Source organism: Bufo bufo, chromosome 7, assembly GCF_905171765.1.
Source record: "Bufo bufo chromosome 7, aBufBuf1.1, whole genome shotgun sequence".
NCBI classification, from domain to species: domain Eukaryota; kingdom Metazoa; phylum Chordata; class Amphibia; order Anura; family Bufonidae; genus Bufo; species Bufo bufo.
In genome coordinates this window covers 116,088,408-116,106,111 of record NC_053395.1, presented here as the reverse complement: position 1 = coordinate 116,106,111, position 17,704 = coordinate 116,088,408, and the positions used below count along the sequence as shown (strand labels likewise).

General features: G+C 46.0%; 1 protein-coding gene across 1 annotated transcript in view; it reads right to left on the bottom strand.

Moving 5' to 3' along the window:
• Nucleotides 1–17,704, bottom strand: part of COL5A2 (collagen type V alpha 2 chain) — a 275,036-nt gene that overhangs the window by 81,494 nt on the left and 175,838 nt on the right. The window contains exons 16-17 of the mRNA XM_040439368.1: nt 12,661–12,714; nt 5,021–5,065 (exon numbers count right to left, since the gene is read on the bottom strand). Of these exons, the coding sequence (XP_040295302.1) occupies nt 5,021–5,065; nt 12,661–12,714 (99 nt within the window). The remainder of the gene's footprint in view (nt 1–5,020; nt 5,066–12,660; nt 12,715–17,704) is intronic.

Here is a 17,704-nt window from a genome sequence, read left to right as displayed (position 1 = left end):
CCCGTTACAGTATATACGGATCATAATAATTTGGCTTACCTGCAATCTGCCAAGCGTCTGAACCCTAGACAGGCCAGATGGTCACTGTTTTTTACCAGGTTAAATTTTGTGGTTACTTTTCGCCCGGGGGTTAAAAACATCAAGGCAGATGCGTTGTCTTGCAGTTTTCCTGGGGGATGTGATTCAGAGGATCCTGCTCCGATTTTGGCTGATGGAGTGGTGGTCTCCGCTCTGTACTCCGAATTGGAGATGGAGGTGTTGGGAGCCCAGGAGGGAGCTCCTGGTTCTTGTCCTCCAGGGAGGTTGTTTGTTCCTGATAGACTGCGATACAAGGTATTCAAGGAACATCACGATACTGTCCTTGCTGGACATCCTGGTGGTAAGTCCACCTTTGATCTTGTGTCCCGGAGGTTCTGGTGGCCCGGGTTACATAAGAGCGTTGAGGATTACGTGGCATCTTGTGAAACCTGTGCACGGTCAAAGGTTGCTCATACTCGACCTGCTGGTTCACTTCTTCCTTTGTCTATTCTGTCTCATCCTTGGACGCACTTGTCTATGGACTTTATTACGGATCTGCCGAGTTCGTCCGGTAAAACTGTAATTTTGGTGGTTGTTGACCGTTTTAGTAAAATGGCTCACTTTATATCGTTAGCTAGTCTGCCCAATGCCAAGACTCTTGCGCAGATTTTTGTGGTTAATATCGTGAAATTGCATGGCATTCCTTCGGATGTGGTTTCTGATAGGGGCACACAGTTTGTCTCCAGGTTTTGGAGGGCGTTCTGCTCTCGGCTTGGCATTCAACTTTCGTTCTCTTCGGCTTTTCATCCGCAGTCGAATGGGCAGACAGAGCGTACTAATCAAAACCTGGAGACCTACTTGAGGTGCTTTGTGGCTGAGAATTAGGAGGACTGGTCCTCATTCTTGTCCCTAGCAGAGTTAGCTTTGAATAACCGTAGGCAGGAGTCCACAGCTAAGTCACCATTTTTTGGCGCATATGGTTTTCATCCTCAGTTTGGTACCTTTTCTGGGACTAGTTCCTCTGGGATGCCAGAGGAGGAGAGATTTTCTTCTGCCTTGTCTTCTATCTGGCGGAGGATCCAAGTGAATTTGTAGAAGATGGGTGAGAGGTATAAGCGAATGGCTGACAAGAGACGTATGACTGGTCCGGACCTGTGTGTGGGTGATCTGGTGTGGTTATCTACTAAAAATATTAAACTGAGAGTACCATCTTGGAAACTGGGTCCAAGATTTATTGGACCGTACAAAATATCTGCGGTGGTCAATCCAGTAGCGTTTCGGCTGGATCTTCCGCAGACTTGGAGGATCCATGATGTGTTCCACAGGTCTTTACTGAAAAAATATGTGAAACCGGTGGAACCATCGCCATTGCCTCCTCCTCCTGTTCTGGTTGATGGAAATTTAGAGTTCGAGATCTCCAGGGTTCTTGACTCAAGAGTTCTTCGGGGTTCCCTTCAGTACCTGGTACACTGGAGGGGATACGGCCCTGAGGAAAGGATGTTAGTGCCAGCCGACTGGTTAGGGCTTTTCACAGATCCCACCCGGATAAGGATGGGCCGGGGTGTCCGGAGGTCACCCGTAGAAGGGGGGGTACTGTCATGCCCTGCTCAGGCTATGTGCGGAGGTCTGCTAGATTAGCAGCATGTGTCTAGCCTTTTGTTTTGTTTTGGAGTCGAGCTAGATCCGCCTTCTTTCAGGTGCACTGGGTGGGGTCGTTGGTTTCAGTTTAAATCACACCCACTCCCAGTGTTCCTTGCCAGCTTCTGTCTGGCTCTGTGCAAGCAAGGAAGAAAGGATTGGCTTTTCCTACTCAGAAAAGATAAGTTGGTTTCTGTTTTCTTGTGGTTTGCTGTCTAGGCTGTTAGAGAGACGCCTGCCCCTCCAGGTTCTGATGGAGCAGGCTGCCTCTATCCCCCTTTCATCATCTCAGGGATTTTAGGGTATTTTCATCCCAGGCACCCACCTTAAGGGTCTGAATGTGGGCATAGCAGTATAGGGAGAGCTGGTAGGGATTTGTTAGGAGGTGACCTTGATCCCCAGCTTCTCGCCTAGAAACTTGTTTGTTTATTTTTCTATGTATTTGATATCCTGTCCACCGTGACAAAATGTTATTCTCTGACCTGCTAGAAAGGTACATGATGTAATCTGTAGTGACTGTAATTTTCTTACCAGTGTCTGTATTTGTGAGTTATACCTCCCTAATTCTTCTCATCTGTGTTATGTGACCAGCAACCAGACTCTCCAACTGTCACAGCATCTTATATATGGACAGTCAGTTTCTCTATGTATTCCTATGGGAGCCTCAATGTCAGTCTCATAGGAATGAATAGAGAAGTAACTGACTTCCTGTCCTGTGTTAGTTGGAGATCAAAGAATTGGTCACATCACACAGCTACAATTAGAAGGGAGAAGTCGTTACCTCTGGCTGTGACCTTCTGTCTATGCTCTCGCTGCAGCTCCGTTCTTGTGTGTTATTTCTGGTTCTTTATGGGTTAACTCCCCTGTGTGCCTATTAGGAGTTAATCCTCTGTCTGCTCCATGGGTGTGGCCTCTCTGCTGCACCCATGGAACCTGTATATAAGGCTGAGGTTTCCTCAGTTCTGTGTCTGCTCTCTTGGTGTGTGTTGTCTTGTCCTGCTCCTTGTTTGTACTCACCCTCCCATGCTGCTGACCCATGGGATCTGTGTCTGTCTGTGCTCTGTGGGTTTCCTACTTGTTCATTCCCGTCCTCTTTCCTGTGTTTCTGCTATCTGTTCTGCCAGTTATGTTTGAGTCACCTTGTGTGTATTCTTATGTCTCTGTTCAGCAAGCCCTTCCTGCAGTGTGCCTTGCTGCAGAGTGCTATGGGCAAGGCCACGCAGTATACCACTGGTGGAGCTAGTCCTTCTCTGCTCATTGCCACTCCTGTTCCCTTGCGTGAACTCCTGCTTGTGTTTTTAGTTGCCTGCTTGTATTTGCCTGTTTGTTATGTTTGCCTATGTACCGTCGGTACCTTCTGTTACCTGTTGTCCATTTGCTCCTGTTGTCACTGTCTAGTTCACGCTCCAGAGTGGACCCTGGCAACTCCCTGCGGCAAAGCCTAACCCTACCATCTGGGGCCCTAGTGAATACCAGGAGTTGCTTAGTCATGCCCCTCTGGAGTATTACTAGACAGTGGCGCAGTGGGGGTTTTCCTCCCACTGTGCAGACGGTACATAGAGCTCTCAATTTCCCTGTGTTTCCCTCCTTGGATTCTGTTTGTGCAATAAACTCTTGTGTGTTTGTACCTGATTTCCATTTGTTTTTGCTTGATGACGCAGAGGTCTCTCCTGGGACCTCCAACTCGTGACAGAGAAGATACCTCACAAATACAGTCACTGATGATAAGATTACATTCACTATAGATTACATCATGCACCTTTCTAACAGGTCAGAGAATAATTTTTTTTTGCGACAGTTCTACTTTAAGGATAAGACAAATTTATCAAATAATATGTGACTTTTCATAAATATGTCATAAAGTACTCCATTCAGAGTCAAGCAAGACTGACTTCAATACTGTATTCATGATAAATTCCCCCTAAATATCCCCTATTAGCTTATGAATTGCTGTTCTACGCCATAGTTCTGCAGTAAAATTCTGCCTCACAGTAAGCCAATCAATAGTTGACAAAGATTGAGCCACTGTGATAATTCTGGTTCAAGTCTAGATTGCCTAAGTTTACGTCATCTAACTGATTGGAAAATCTAGGCCGGTATGCTTTTACAACTCAAAACTGTAACATGAGATGAGGTCATATTTGTGCCTTTGTGCTTGCAAGAGTAGGGTTAGCTTCAAATATTAGTCCTTTGCTATAACCACGTGCAGACATGTTCCCATCTCCTATAACCCTTTCCCACTTACATGCACACTGTCTTTTTTGGCTTTCTGGGTAACCATTCGGCACTACTCTTGATAACTGGGCTATGTTTTCTCTGCACACAGGAACTTCCACACATAATATTATGTCAGCAGACTCACAAGCCCTCTGGCTTCACTAAGTGACATCTCTTAGGTCTCACTATGCAGTTTATCTCCTTGGATCCAATCACCCCACTGCTAGTATGCACTGGGTCTTTCTACAGCTGATTTTTAAACTTAACAGTACGCCGCTTCTTTTAGCTGCTTCATCGCTCACAATTGTCTCCCTAACTCACTAGCTTTCTCCTCAGTGGCTGAATTGAGGTTTCCTTCTGCTCAGAAGAAGGTGTCTCTGGCATATTATGTTCTCAGTACAAACACCCACTCTTTTATAGATGTGCCTCAACCCTATCTACTAGCATTGGGGCCCAATGTCTGAGTACTACAACACTCATAGTCACATAAGTGTAGGGCTCCTACCCTGCCTGACTGACATTTACTCCTCCAAGCTAACATCCAGGAAAATCCATGCCCCCGTGCCAACTATTCTGACAGCATATGGTGATAATGCCACACCCAGCAGTTCGCTAGCTCCCATGAAAACGCAGGCTAAGGTGCACTGACTCAGTGGGAGCACAAGAATCACAAAATACAAAAATTAAATTTCAACAAAAATGATCCATGAATATTTTTCTTAAATACACATATACATAATATTTTTATGGATTTTGTAGTGAGTGGGTTACTTGTGGTTGCAAGTATGACTAGACCAATGAAGGTTAACATAGAAGATGGTTCTCTTTTGCTTCAAGAGCCTGTTGCTATGGTTAATTTTCAGAAATATTTTAAAGGACCCTGGATGCTTTTCTTGGAAGAAATATTGTAGCTTATATGTACTGAATTAGAGATTGGTTGTTGTAAACAAGTAATTATTTTTCCCTTCCACTGGATCAGAACTGCAGGATAGCAATACATGGACTTATTCGATCTTATCTGTGTTACTTTGTTGCTGAACCTTAATAGTAAGTACAATCCCTAAAAAATAACCAAACTAATGAAAATTATTTTGTTCTTAGAACAAACCTACTGGTATCAATAAAGGAAACTCATTTGGTAACCTACTGTTGCTCCAGCTGGTCCCACAAGTCCATTGGCACCTCTTGCACCCTGGAAATATCAAACAAAACTGTTGAGTTAGACAGAACATGTACAATTAAAGACACCCTAATATCAAGAGTTCTGTCATATTTCCTTTACAGATTCCAAGTATTTTTCACAAATTCTCTGTAAAGCAATGTCTTGTAGTAACAATACTAAAAGAAACATAACACTCATTGTGTGTAATGGTTGAATAATTCATAAGGGACTTATTATGCAAGTAATAACATCTTATTATTATTATCTTATTAACTGAAAAGAATGGATTCTTTGTTTTATAAAACAAGGTAATCTAGATTAAATAAATATTTCCGAAGTCAAAACACAGATAAGTATACTCTTTGTATACTTGGCCAGGAGCAATGTCTATGTCTAGAGATAAAAGACTTAGATATTGAGTAGCGTTGATCGAGCACCAAAAGGCTCGGGTGCTCGAGTAGAACAACTCGGCATGCTCGAGTGCTCTACCGAGCACCCGAGCACAATGGAAGTCAATGGGAGAACCAGAGCATTAAACCAGGCACCCCCTGCTCTGAAGAGGGGAGGGTGTCTGGTTCACATAATAAGGTCAGAAATTGATGGAAACACCACTGTAATGGTTCGGGAACAGCATAAGGAGCATGTCTGGATGCATCTTGGACTCCCAGGTTGCTGCTGGGAACGATGTCCGAGTAGTACGCCAATTTTACAGACTGACAATAATGCGCACAAAACCGAAGATATAATCAATTTTAGAGGAAAAATTGTTAGGAAACATTCTCTCCTGTATGTGTACTTGTATATAAAGTGCAAGTGCTGCCAAAAATTACAAGGAAGAGGCACTCCGATACAACCTGTATATCATATAAAGGAGGGCCTCATTCCCATTGTGGTACAATTGTTCAGGTAGTGGGACTCCTACACTAATAAAGCCTATGCACTAAGTGAAAGGGCTGCCAAAAATTACAAGGAACTGCCACTTCAATACACCCTTTATTACACATAAAGGAGTGCATCATACACACCCTTGAAAAATTTTGATTGATGGCCTGCTGGTGACCCTCAAAAACATTAGGCGCATTGGCCTGCTGGTGACCCTCTAAAACATTAGGGGCGAGGGCCTGCTGCTGATCTGACCATCTAAAAAATTAGGGGTGAGGGTCTGCTGCTGAGCTGACCATCTAAAACATTAGGGGTGAGTGCCTGCTGCTGATCTGACCATGGAAAAAATTATGGGCGAGGGTCTGCTGCCGAGCTGACCATCTAAAACATTATTGGCGAAGGCCTGCAGCTGAGCTGACCATCTAAAAATTATGGTTGAGGGCCTGCTGCTGAGCTCACCATCGAAAAAATTATGGTTGAGGGCCTGCTGCTGAGCTGACCCTTGTGACAAACTGCCATTTGCCACTGGGCATTGTAGAGGACTTATGGCTAGCCTCCTGCCCTACGACTATGGCCCCGGGACATATTAGCCTTCAAGAACAGAACTATGCCGCATGTCTGGACTGTTCTTAGGACCGAACGCGGTCAGCGGTGTATACTAAAGAATCTATGGAACTGTTTTGGGCAGGAAATTGTGCTTGCGGTCGGTCATAAAGGACTTCCACTAAACTTTTGATCCGCTGGAGGGATTTGTGTGATTTTTGGAAGTGTTTATGTTTGATGTATGCTGAGTTTAAATATGTAAGTTTTATGGACATGGAATGTATGGTTTTAAAGTTACAGTGTATGTTTAAAAACTGTATTTTTACTGTCTGTGATAGTTATGTTACTCCATAATTATATCCCAGACAGAAGGGAGGATTTTGTGTATTCGGGTGGGGATTCCTCTCCTATTGTTCCCACATGTGTATTGGTGATCTCCCTTTGTCCTGGGAGATAATTGAATTGCGCTTCGGGTGTCTCAGGGGCAGAGAGGAGGAAACCATGATGCATTGTGGGGACCTGCATAAATACGGGCGGGTAGCCCTCAATAAAGAGCTCAGTTCAGTTCATGTTTTTCTAACCCTTCAAAACGCAGCCTTGTCTCGTTATTGGAGGGAATTGCTGTATCACGCTGGGGATTGCTATGCTCTGCATATTCCCTGGAGGAGAGATCTTTCCCACACGGTCCTGAATGCTGGAGGTTCATTCAGGGTGGAAGGAAGACGGCGCGGCTCCAGTTAAGCTACGGCGGTTGTGGAGTCTGCGGCACTTGTGGTGTCCAGTGCGGTGCTTGTGGTCCTCGGCGCAAGCTAGGAAGCGTCCATTAACGGAAGCGGATCCGTTACAACCCTCTAAAACATTAGGAGCGAGGGCAGCCTAATAAGCATGTTGATTTGATGGAGGAGAAGAAGGAGGACAAGAAAAGGAAGATTGAGACATATACCCTTTTTTATGGTGGAAGCGGTGTATGGGAATACAGTGTATTTATTACACCAAAAAAGCCACATTTAAAGTGCCTTTATGTTCAGCCGCTTTCCTCTGGTGGAGTAGAGAACTCAAGGGCAATCCAGGCCTTGTTCATTTTGATAAGAGTCAATCTGTCAGCATTTTCAGTTGACAGTCGGATGCGTTTATCAGTTATTAGGCCCCCAGCAGCACTAATTACCCGCTCTGACAAAACGCTGGTGGCAGTGCAGGCCAGCACCTCCAAGGCGTAGAGTGCCAGTTCATGCCATGTGTCCAGCTTGGACACCCAATATTTGTAAGGCACAGAGGGATCACTGAGGACACTGACACGGTCTGCTACGTACTCCTTCACCATCTTCCAAAACCTTTCTCTCTGACACTAGGCCGCGCATCAGGGTGAGGTTGCTGGCGGGGTGTCATGAAACTGTCCCAGGACTTGGAGAGTGTTGCCTTGCCTCTGTAGGAACTGCTGTGTGTTCCCCTTGTCTCCTCTCCTCAGTTGCCCAAGGAACTCTTCTGCCAGCGTTGTCAGCTGGAAATTTTTGGAACACTTTTTCCACAAGGACCTTCTGGTATTGCACCATTTTGCTATTCCTCTCCACCACAGGAATGAGAGATGAGAAGTTCTCTTTGTAGAGGGAGTCGAGAAGGGAGAGCAACCGGCAATCGGTGTTGGCCAAAATGCATATAACCCGAGGGTCACGGGAAAGGCAGCATAACATAAAGTCAGCCATGTGTGTCAGAGTCCCAACAGATAAGACTTTGCTGTCCTCATCAGGAGGATGACTCTCAATCTCCTCATACTCTTCCTCCTCTTCGGCCTATCCTCGCTGAACAGATGGCATAAACCTGCTGTGGGTACTACCCTCTGTAGCAGAGGCAACCGTCTCCTGTTCCTCCTCATCATCATCATCATCCAATTTGCGCTGAGAAGACAAACGGAGGGGGGTCTGGCTATCACCCTGAGTACTGTCTTTCCCCATTTCCACCTCTTACACATGCAAAACCGCCTTTATTGTGAGCAGCGAGCGTTTCAGTAGATACAGAAGTGGGACATCCATGCCCACTCGTCGCTTGCGAAGAGTGGAAGCTGACTGGAAAGGTGACAACCATATTGCAGCTGGTATTCCACTACTGCCCTCTGCTGCTCACAAAGCCTGGCCAACATGTGTAACGTAACGTGGAGTTCCAGCGTGTGCTCATGTTGCACAAAAGTTGGTGTGCTGGCAATTGCAAGCACTGCTGCAGCGTTGCCAGACTGGCGGCAGCTGTAGATGACTTTCAGAAATTGGCACACACGTGGCACACCTTCACCAGTAGCTACACTGCTTTCAGCTACTGACTGATGGCTGCCTGGTGCTGCAAGATGATAAATCAGAGGTGGAAGTGGAGGAGGAGAAGGGGGGGTTGCAGCCACTATTGTAGGTGGTGGCAGAAATCCTGATGGAAGTAGGGCCCGCAATCCTTGCCGTCGGTAGCACCTGTGCCATCCCAGGGTATGACTTGCTCCTGTCCTCCACAATGTTCACCCAGTGTGCCGTCAGGGAAATGTAGCATCCCTGGCCACAAGCACTTGTCCATGTGTCAGTCATTAAGTGGACCTTCCCAATAACTGCATTGGTCAGGGCACGGGTGATGTTATGGGACACATGCTGGTGTAAGGCGGGGACGGCACACCGGGAAAAATAATGGCGGCTGGGAACTGAGTAACGAGGGACCACCACCGCCATCAGGCTGTGGAAAGCCTCAGTGTCCACAAGCCTAAATGGCAACATTTCCAGGAACAGCAATTTGGAAATGTGCGCATTTAGTGCTATGGCCTGTGGGTGGGTGGCTGGGTATTTGCGCTTTCGTTCAAAGGCCTGGGGTATGGACATCTGTACGCTGCGCTGGGACACAGAAGTGGGTGTGCTAGCTGATGGTGCTTGCGAAGGTCCAGGTGCAGGGCGGGAAGCATCCGGTCTTGTGTCTTGGACAAGGGATTGGCCAGCATGTAACACAGGGGAAGAGGAGGCAGTGGTGTGACCCGCAGATACTGATTGTGGACCCAGGCATTCAGCCCACCTATTACGTTGCTTTAATGCCATGTGGCGGATCATGCTGGTGGTGGTGAGGTTGCTAGTTTTCACGCCCCTACTCATTTTAGCACAGGTTGCAAATGACAATTCTTTTATCGTCTGCACTTTTCTCAAAAAAGCGCCAGACTGCAGAACACCTAGCCCTTGGCAAGGGAGATTGCCACAAGGGGGTGCTCCGGTGAACAGTTGCGGGCCTGTTTGGTGTGGCCTGCCTTCTCTGTTTTGACACCCCACTGCTTCTTCCAGACTGTTGCGGTGCTGCGGATCCCTTCCCGTCTGTACTGCTGTCCTCGCTCGACTTGCCACCTTCCCAGGTTGGGTATGTGATTTCATCGTCCACCATCTCCTCTTCCACTTCCTCACTCTGGTTATCCTCCTGACTTGTTGACCTAACAACAACCTCACTTATTGACAACTGTGTCTCATCCTCATCATCAACCTCTTGAGACAATAATTGCCGTTGACTTATTGGCAACTTCATCTTTTTGTCACTGTGGATGCTCAAGAGTTTGGGCATCAGTGCACATGATCTCTTCAAGCGGGCAAAGCGAGAGACCCAAATCAAGTAATGGCGATGAAAAGAGGTCCTCGGAATATCCGAGTGTGGGATTACTTGTTTGCCAAGACTCTCCGTGTTGGGAGGAAGGAGGATCAGGGTGAGGATTCTGTTGACCAGACTATTGGAGACTGGATTTTGTGGAAGACAGGGTGGTGCTTAACCGACTGGTCGCACTGGTGTAACATTCGAGAGTGGTGTCATGCGCCGCCCAGCAAACTGGGACATGAAGCTAGGTATCATGGATGAGTGTGTTTCTTGTGCTCTGGCAGCAGGCACAGTTTCACCGCGCCTAGGGCCATGGCCTCTGCGTGCACCATCAGCAGCACGGCCACTAAATGGTATATATGCTTGCAAGTATGTCACACGTACAGTAGCACAGGTTTTGTAAGTGCAAATAAATTAAACTGAATGTCTCTGATATTTAGGATGTTCAAACGTTATACAGAACCTGATTGTCATTGATATTTCTGATGCGCAAACCTTTTACAGGACATGTTTCGCAGGTAATGTCGCTGTCACCAGCGGCTAATAAAAAATTACAGGGAATATCACTGATATTTATGATGCGCAAGGTACAGGAGATGTAGCGCAGGTAATGTCGCTGCCAACAGCAGCGAAAAAATTTGACTGAATGTCACTGATATTTAGGATGTGAAAACGTTATACAGAATATGTAGCGCAGGTAATGTCGCTGCTGTCATCAGCGGCTAATAAAAAATTACAGGGAATGTCACAGCTATTTGGGATGCGCAAACGTTATACAGGAGATGTATTGCAGGTAATGTCGCTGTCACCAGCGGCGAAAAAATTTAACTAAATGTGACTGATATTTATGATGCGCAAATGTTATACAGGAGATAATAATAATAAGAATAATGATATTTTTATAGCGCTTTGTCACTGTCACAAGAGGCTAATAAAAAATTACAGGGAATATCACTGATATTTATGATGTGCAAGCGGTATTCAGGAGATGTAGTGCAGGTAATGTTGCTTCCACCAGCAGCGAAAAAATTATACTGAATGTCACTGATATTTAGGATGTGCAAACGTTATACAGGAGATGTAGCATCGGTAATGTAACTGTCCGCAGCGGACACCGTCTACGTAAAAAGTACACTGGATGTCACAGATATTTTTACTATGCACACACGTTAAACAGGAGATGTAGCGCAGATAATGTCGGAAAAGCGTCTACGGAAAAAGTACATTGGATGTCAGATATTTTTAGGATGCGCAAATGTTTTACAGGAGATGTAGCGCAAGTAATGTAACTGTCCGCAGTGGACACCGTCTATGGAAAAAGTACACTGCATATCCCAGATATTTTTCACAAGGCTTTTTTTTTTTCTTGGACAAGTTTTACTTTGCAATTGCATTATTTGATTTTCGATTTAATGTAGTGAAAAGCTGGAAAAATATTCTAAATGGGATCGGAAAATGCAAGTGCTTTATTGCTTTATGGACTTTGTTTTTACAGCATTCACTATTATAAATATATAGTCTTTATAGTGATGCCAAATTTTTGTTATTCTTCATAAGGTTTAATAGTTTTAGAAAAGTAAAAAAAAAAGTTTCTTTGCATCACCATATTATGACATCCATAACTTAGTCTATTTCTATCTGTGGAATTGTGTAAGGGCCCTGTGTTTGCTGGGTAATCTGTAGTTCTTTCTAGTGATCTGTCTGACTTTTTGATCACTTTTTATAAAAAAAAATTAGAAGGCAAAGGGACTATTTAGATTTTTTCCATTAAGCTGTTCCCCATATACAATAAATACCTTTATATTTTAAGTGTGTCCATTTTCAAACAATGCCGATTATGTTTATTTTTTATTGTTTATTTATTTTTATATGTAAAATGAGGATGATTTGATTTTTTCATTTGTTTATGTCTTTAAACACTTTTTTAAAACTTTGTTTTTAGTTCCCTCTAAGGGACTTGACGATGTGCCCATTAGATTGCTTCTACCATAGAATGTAAAGGCTTACCATTGTAGTCTATTGATGCTATTAAGTCCTACCACAGTCAGAGCTTATTAGGAACTTTACTATGGTAGACCTAGGGGCCTGCACAAGGCCCAATGCTGCCATAGCAACCAAATAGCTCCTGTGATCTTGTCTAAGAGGGGCCATTTGGTCGCTAGGTACATTTTGCTTTCACTAAATGACCACTTAGATACCATGGTTGCAACTGAGCACAACATCTGAGGGGTTAAAAGTCTGTGATCAATTATCTCTGAACACAGACTGACGGCAGGTGTTTGCTATGTAAAACAGCATGCACCCCCCACCTATGCTGTTTACTTGGCTCCTTAAGAGGTGCCATGTATAAAGGCACAACATCTGCTATATCCATATCTGCATTCCCTCTAAGCTGTGCACACTGTAAAGGAAAGGGTTAAAACAACATACTAATGAGGAACAAGCCTAATAGCAGCTTTACCTACTGGACAGTTTGGAATTTATAACTCTTTCAATTCCAGAGAACAGAGAGAACAATGGTGTATTATAATATTGCTTCTAATATGTCTAGGAGGCAGTGCCTCTCTTTATATGATGCCATGATCTGATCATGCATATTAGTTGATACTTACAGGTGTACCTTGAGGTCCAATACGTCCCCTTTCTCCAGGCATTCCTCTTGGTCCCTTTAAAATTAAGAATTTAGATAAGAAATAGTTACTACATTGGCTTCTGTCTAATTACGCTCTTACATGTAAATATAAATAGCAAAAGAATAAGAATGTGCTGGTATATTGTGAAATCCTGGATAGTGCAATTACCGTATCTAATAGACAAATGCAGATTCAGTTAAGATGTAAGTTAAAAATGCATGATCTCTACTTTAGGGTGGGTTCTATGCACTGTGTGTTCATTATTTATTTATCACCCAGACATATAGAGCTTAGACTAAGGCCTCATTCATAAGAGTTTTTCAGAACCAATTAAAGTCTATGGGGCCATTAAAATGGCTACAAGGGCCTTTCAAGGTTTAAAATAAAAATACAAATGCTCATCCACTTGAACACACAGGGACACTAGCGCCTAGCATGATAATGTCACATGACCGCACTGGGAGCACAGGTCCTGCAGCATCCAGTGCGGAGTAAGTGTCCCCGCAAGTGCCTGTGGTGATGTAAGTCTTTTTTTTTTATTGCCACTATAATAGGAGGAATTATATGTAGGCATTATGTATACGGGAAGGGCATTAAGAAGGAGGGTGATCTGTTATTCATACTCAGGGGCACTATAGGGGCCATGTGATGTCCTGCAGCCATTATGTATACTGAGGAGTTGGGATAAAAAAAAAAGCCTATGAAATTCATGTGTTTTTAATGCCCAGTTTGAACAATCTTGAAAAAACGGATAAAAAACTGTTGCTAAATGGTCACTAAAAATGGATAGACAGCAAGGAAATGGATGCATACTGGGATGCAAAATGGGGGTGAAAAACTGACAGTGTATCCATTTTTAATGGCCCCTTTTTACTGTCATGGGACTGAGGCCTAAAAGTAAGTTGGTAGTTCTTATTCAGATTTTCATTCACGGCCCCTTAGAAGTGCATTTCTAAAGATTAGTATGAACCTGGAAAATGTTAAATCCATTATTTTATGTTTATTAAATAAGAATACCTTGTAATGATCATATACTGGCATTATATCCTGCTGGTTTAAACACCAGGTATGCTCAGGGGTCTGGGCTTAATACAATGTAATAGTGTGCCCTGAGCTGTTACTAGCTCTGTTACTAACATCATTGAACAACAAGCCAATTGTAGCTCACCTATCAACTTCACATGTTTCTCATTTAATCAGCAAACTAAGGGTAGACATACACACCTCTGACATCTGTGATGTACTTCATCAGAGGAGACCTTGTCTGCAACCATTCAACCAAAAGTCTCTAATATACAGTATCTCACAAAAGTGAGTACACCCCTAACATTTTTGTAAATATTTACTTCTATCTTTTCATGGGACAACACTGAAGATATGACAATTTGATACAATGTAAAGTAGTCAGTGTACAGCTTGGTGTTATCGCTGTCACACTCTCTCATACTGGTCACTGGAAGTTCAACATGGCACCTCATAGCAAAGAACTCTCTGAGGATCTGAAAAAAAGAATTGTTGCTCGACATATAGATGACCTAGGCTATAAGAAGATTGCCAACACCCTGAAATTGAGCTGTATCACAGTGGCCAACACCATACAGTGGTTTAACAAGACAGGTTCCACTCAGAACAGAACAGGCCTAGCCATGGTCGACCAAAGAAGTTGAGTGCACATGCTCAGCATCATATCCAGAGGTTGTCTTTTCAAAATAGACGTATCGGTGCTGCCAGCATTGCTGCAGAGGTTAAGGGGGGACGGGGGTCAGTGCTCAGACCATACACCTCACACTGCATCAAATTGGGTTGCATGGCTGATGTCCCAGAAGGAAGCCTCTTCTAAAGATGATGAGAAAGCCCACACTGGAACCATGTCCTGTGGTCTGATGAGACCAAGATAAACTTATTTGTTTCAGATGGTGTCAAGTATGTGTGGCAGCTCCACTGTTTCCTTGACCACCTTTTGGTCAGGGCCACCGAAAAAATGACAAAAAAAAGTCATATTCAGTGTAGCCCACTGTGGAAATCTGTATTCCTGATTGGCCTACAAAATCAGGAATCACGGGCCCATATCGCTCTGGGGTACACCAGACAGGTTCACCGGCAGGGTGCTCCGGTGGATTTAACTGGTGGGCCGGAAAACTAGTACGAGCCTCAGAGCTGCTCGTACTAGTGTGGGCCACAGGGTCCCTAGCATGGCGGTCCCCTTGCTCCGCCGCCTTGGGGGCTCATCATCATCGCTAAATGATGAGGAGGACGCGGATGACAACAGTAAAGTGGGGTCATCCTCGTCCTCACTGGGACTCTCGGAGTCGGAGGCAAGCTAAGCGCATGCCTTCTCGGCCGAGAACGTCCGGCGGGCCATAGGGGAGTGTGTGTCTGCGTGTGTATGTGCGTGTGTGTAAATCTTTATTTGGTGTGCGTGGGGGCACAGGTGTTCGCGTACTTATCCCTAAAACTAACAGAAAAAAAAAAAGACAAACAAAAAAAAGGGGGAAAAATGTGATAAAAAAGTAAAAAAAAAAAAAACGCTGATCAACCGTCCGAAGTTGATCAGCGGTGTGGTGTGCGATTCGCTAACAGTGGACAGTGGCCGGACACTAAGAGTGCCAGCCACAGTCAGCGTATGCACAAAAAAAAAAAAAAATGCCTGTGCCACAAAAAAGTTGTGGGCGGAGGGGTGGGGGGCAGGGGGGCAAGCAGCAGCACCCCTGGGGGGTCTAGGGTCACACAGCTGTGCTGTGGACTCCAGACACCCTACTTAGGGTGATGCAACAAAACTTTTTTTTACTACTAGCTTTCCCTTTTATATCCCTGCCTAGCCCAACCTTTCCCTATACTTTCCCTAATTACCTGGTGATAAAGATGGGGGTGTTGGAGCACAGATCGGGTCCTGGGGGCAAGGATGGGTGCTGGGGCACAGATCAGACACGTACAGGCAGCGCTCCTCTCTCCTCGAGCTCCGGACACAAAAGGAGGAGGAGAGGAGCGCACAGGGCTTAGTCCCCTATCGCCTTAGTAATGTTAAGCTGAGAGAGCCCCTTTAACCCCTTAAGGACCTAGGACGTACCGGTACGCCCTATTTCCCGAGTCCTTAAGGACCTAGGACGTACCGGTACGCCCTATTTCCCGAGTCCTTAAGGACCGAGGACGTACCGGTACGTCCTGACTTAAAATCGGAACTCCGGCGCCGCAGGGGTTAATCGGAACGGGATTTCGGCTGAAATCATTCAGCCGGCATCCCGTAACAATGCAGGGGGGGGTCATTTGACCCCCCCGTATCGGCGATCGCAGAAAACCGCAGGTCAATTCAGACCTGCGGTTTTCTGCGTTTCCGGTCCATTCGGGTGTCCTGTGACCCGATGAACCGGAAAAAGACTGCGATCGGTGGCGTAATTATACACCACCTATCGCAGTCCGAGGATTTGGAGAGGCGGTGCTGGCCCTGGTGCTGAATGCCGCTGTCCAGGGTGCTGATTGGTGCAGGGGAGAGAGGCGCGAGATTCAAACTTCCTGCGCTCCTCTCTCCCCTCCTCTTCCTGTCCAGCACCCTGACCGTGCAGCACCGTCCAGAACGAGCTCCTGTGTCCCCCTAATCGGCATCCATCACCCTCCTGCACCCATCGCCACCCAGGTAGGTTAGGGTCAGTGAGGGAGAGGCACCGTTAGGCAGGGAAAGAAGGGAAAAGTAAGTTAGAAAAAAAAAAAAAAAAGTACTTTTATTCCAAACTTCCAAACTTCCATCTAACCCTAACCCAGACCCCTCCTGCCACTTGCCCCCCCACCCACCCCCCACCAGCCACTTCCCCCCCCCCCACCTGCCTCCCCCCCCCACCCACCCCCCACCAGCACCCCCCACCCCCCACTCACCACCACTTTTTTTTTTCTGCGTGCGCTGACTGGCCGGCCCTTTTTAGCGTCCGTCCACTGTTAGCGCATCGCCCGCCCCACCACCCCACCGACCGCTGATCAGCGTTGTACCGCTGATCAGCAAGTTTTAACTTTTTTTTTTTCTAACACTTGCCCATTTTTTTGCCTGGACTTTTTAGTACGCGAACACCCGTTGCCCCCACACACACGCACATATAATAAAGTTTGCCACACACGCACACCTACACGCACACACACCCATGGCCCACCGGATGTTCTCGGCCGAGGAGGCATACGCCCAGATTGCCTCCGACTCTGAGAGCCCCAGTGAGGATGAGGATGACCCCACATTCCTTTTGTCATCCGCATCCTCCTCATCATCATCTGATGACGATGAGCCACCAAGGCGGCGGAGACGCCGCCAGGCGGAGCCAGGGGCCCCACATGCTAGGGATCCTGTGGCCCACCCTAGTACGAGCCGCCCTGGGGTTCGTACTGGTTTCCCGGCCCACCAAATAAGTCCACCGGAGCCCCCTGCCGATGAACTTAGCTGGTGTCCCCCAGTGGACTTTGAGCCTGAGATTCCGGATTTTGCTGGCAATCCTGGAATCCAGATTCCCACAGTGGGGTTTACTGAAATAGACTATTTTAGTTTTTTTTTCAGTAACTCACTGGTGAATTTGATGGTGGAGCAGACGAATCTGTACGCCCAACAGTTCGTCGCTCAAAACCCAGGCTCAGTTTTGGCTAGACCCGGTGGCTGGACGCCGGTCAGTGCAGCCGAAATGAGGACATTTTGGGGCCTCGTGCTGCATATGGGTCTAGTCCAAAAACCCAGTGTCAGGCAATACTGGAGTGGGGACATACTCTACCAGACCCCACTGTACAGTATGGTCATGATACGTCACCGGTTTGAGGCCATCCGGAAATGTCTGCATTATTCCGATAATGCAGCATGTCCCCCCCGAAGTGATCCTGCCTATGACCGGCTGTATAAGATACGGCCGGTCATCGATCACTTTGGGGCCACATTTCAGCAGGCCTACGTACCTGGAAGGGAGGTCGCGGTTGATGAGTCTCTCGTTGCGTTCAAGGGGAGACTCAGTTTCCGCCAATACATTCCCACAAAGCGGGCGAGGTATGGCGTGAAGCTATA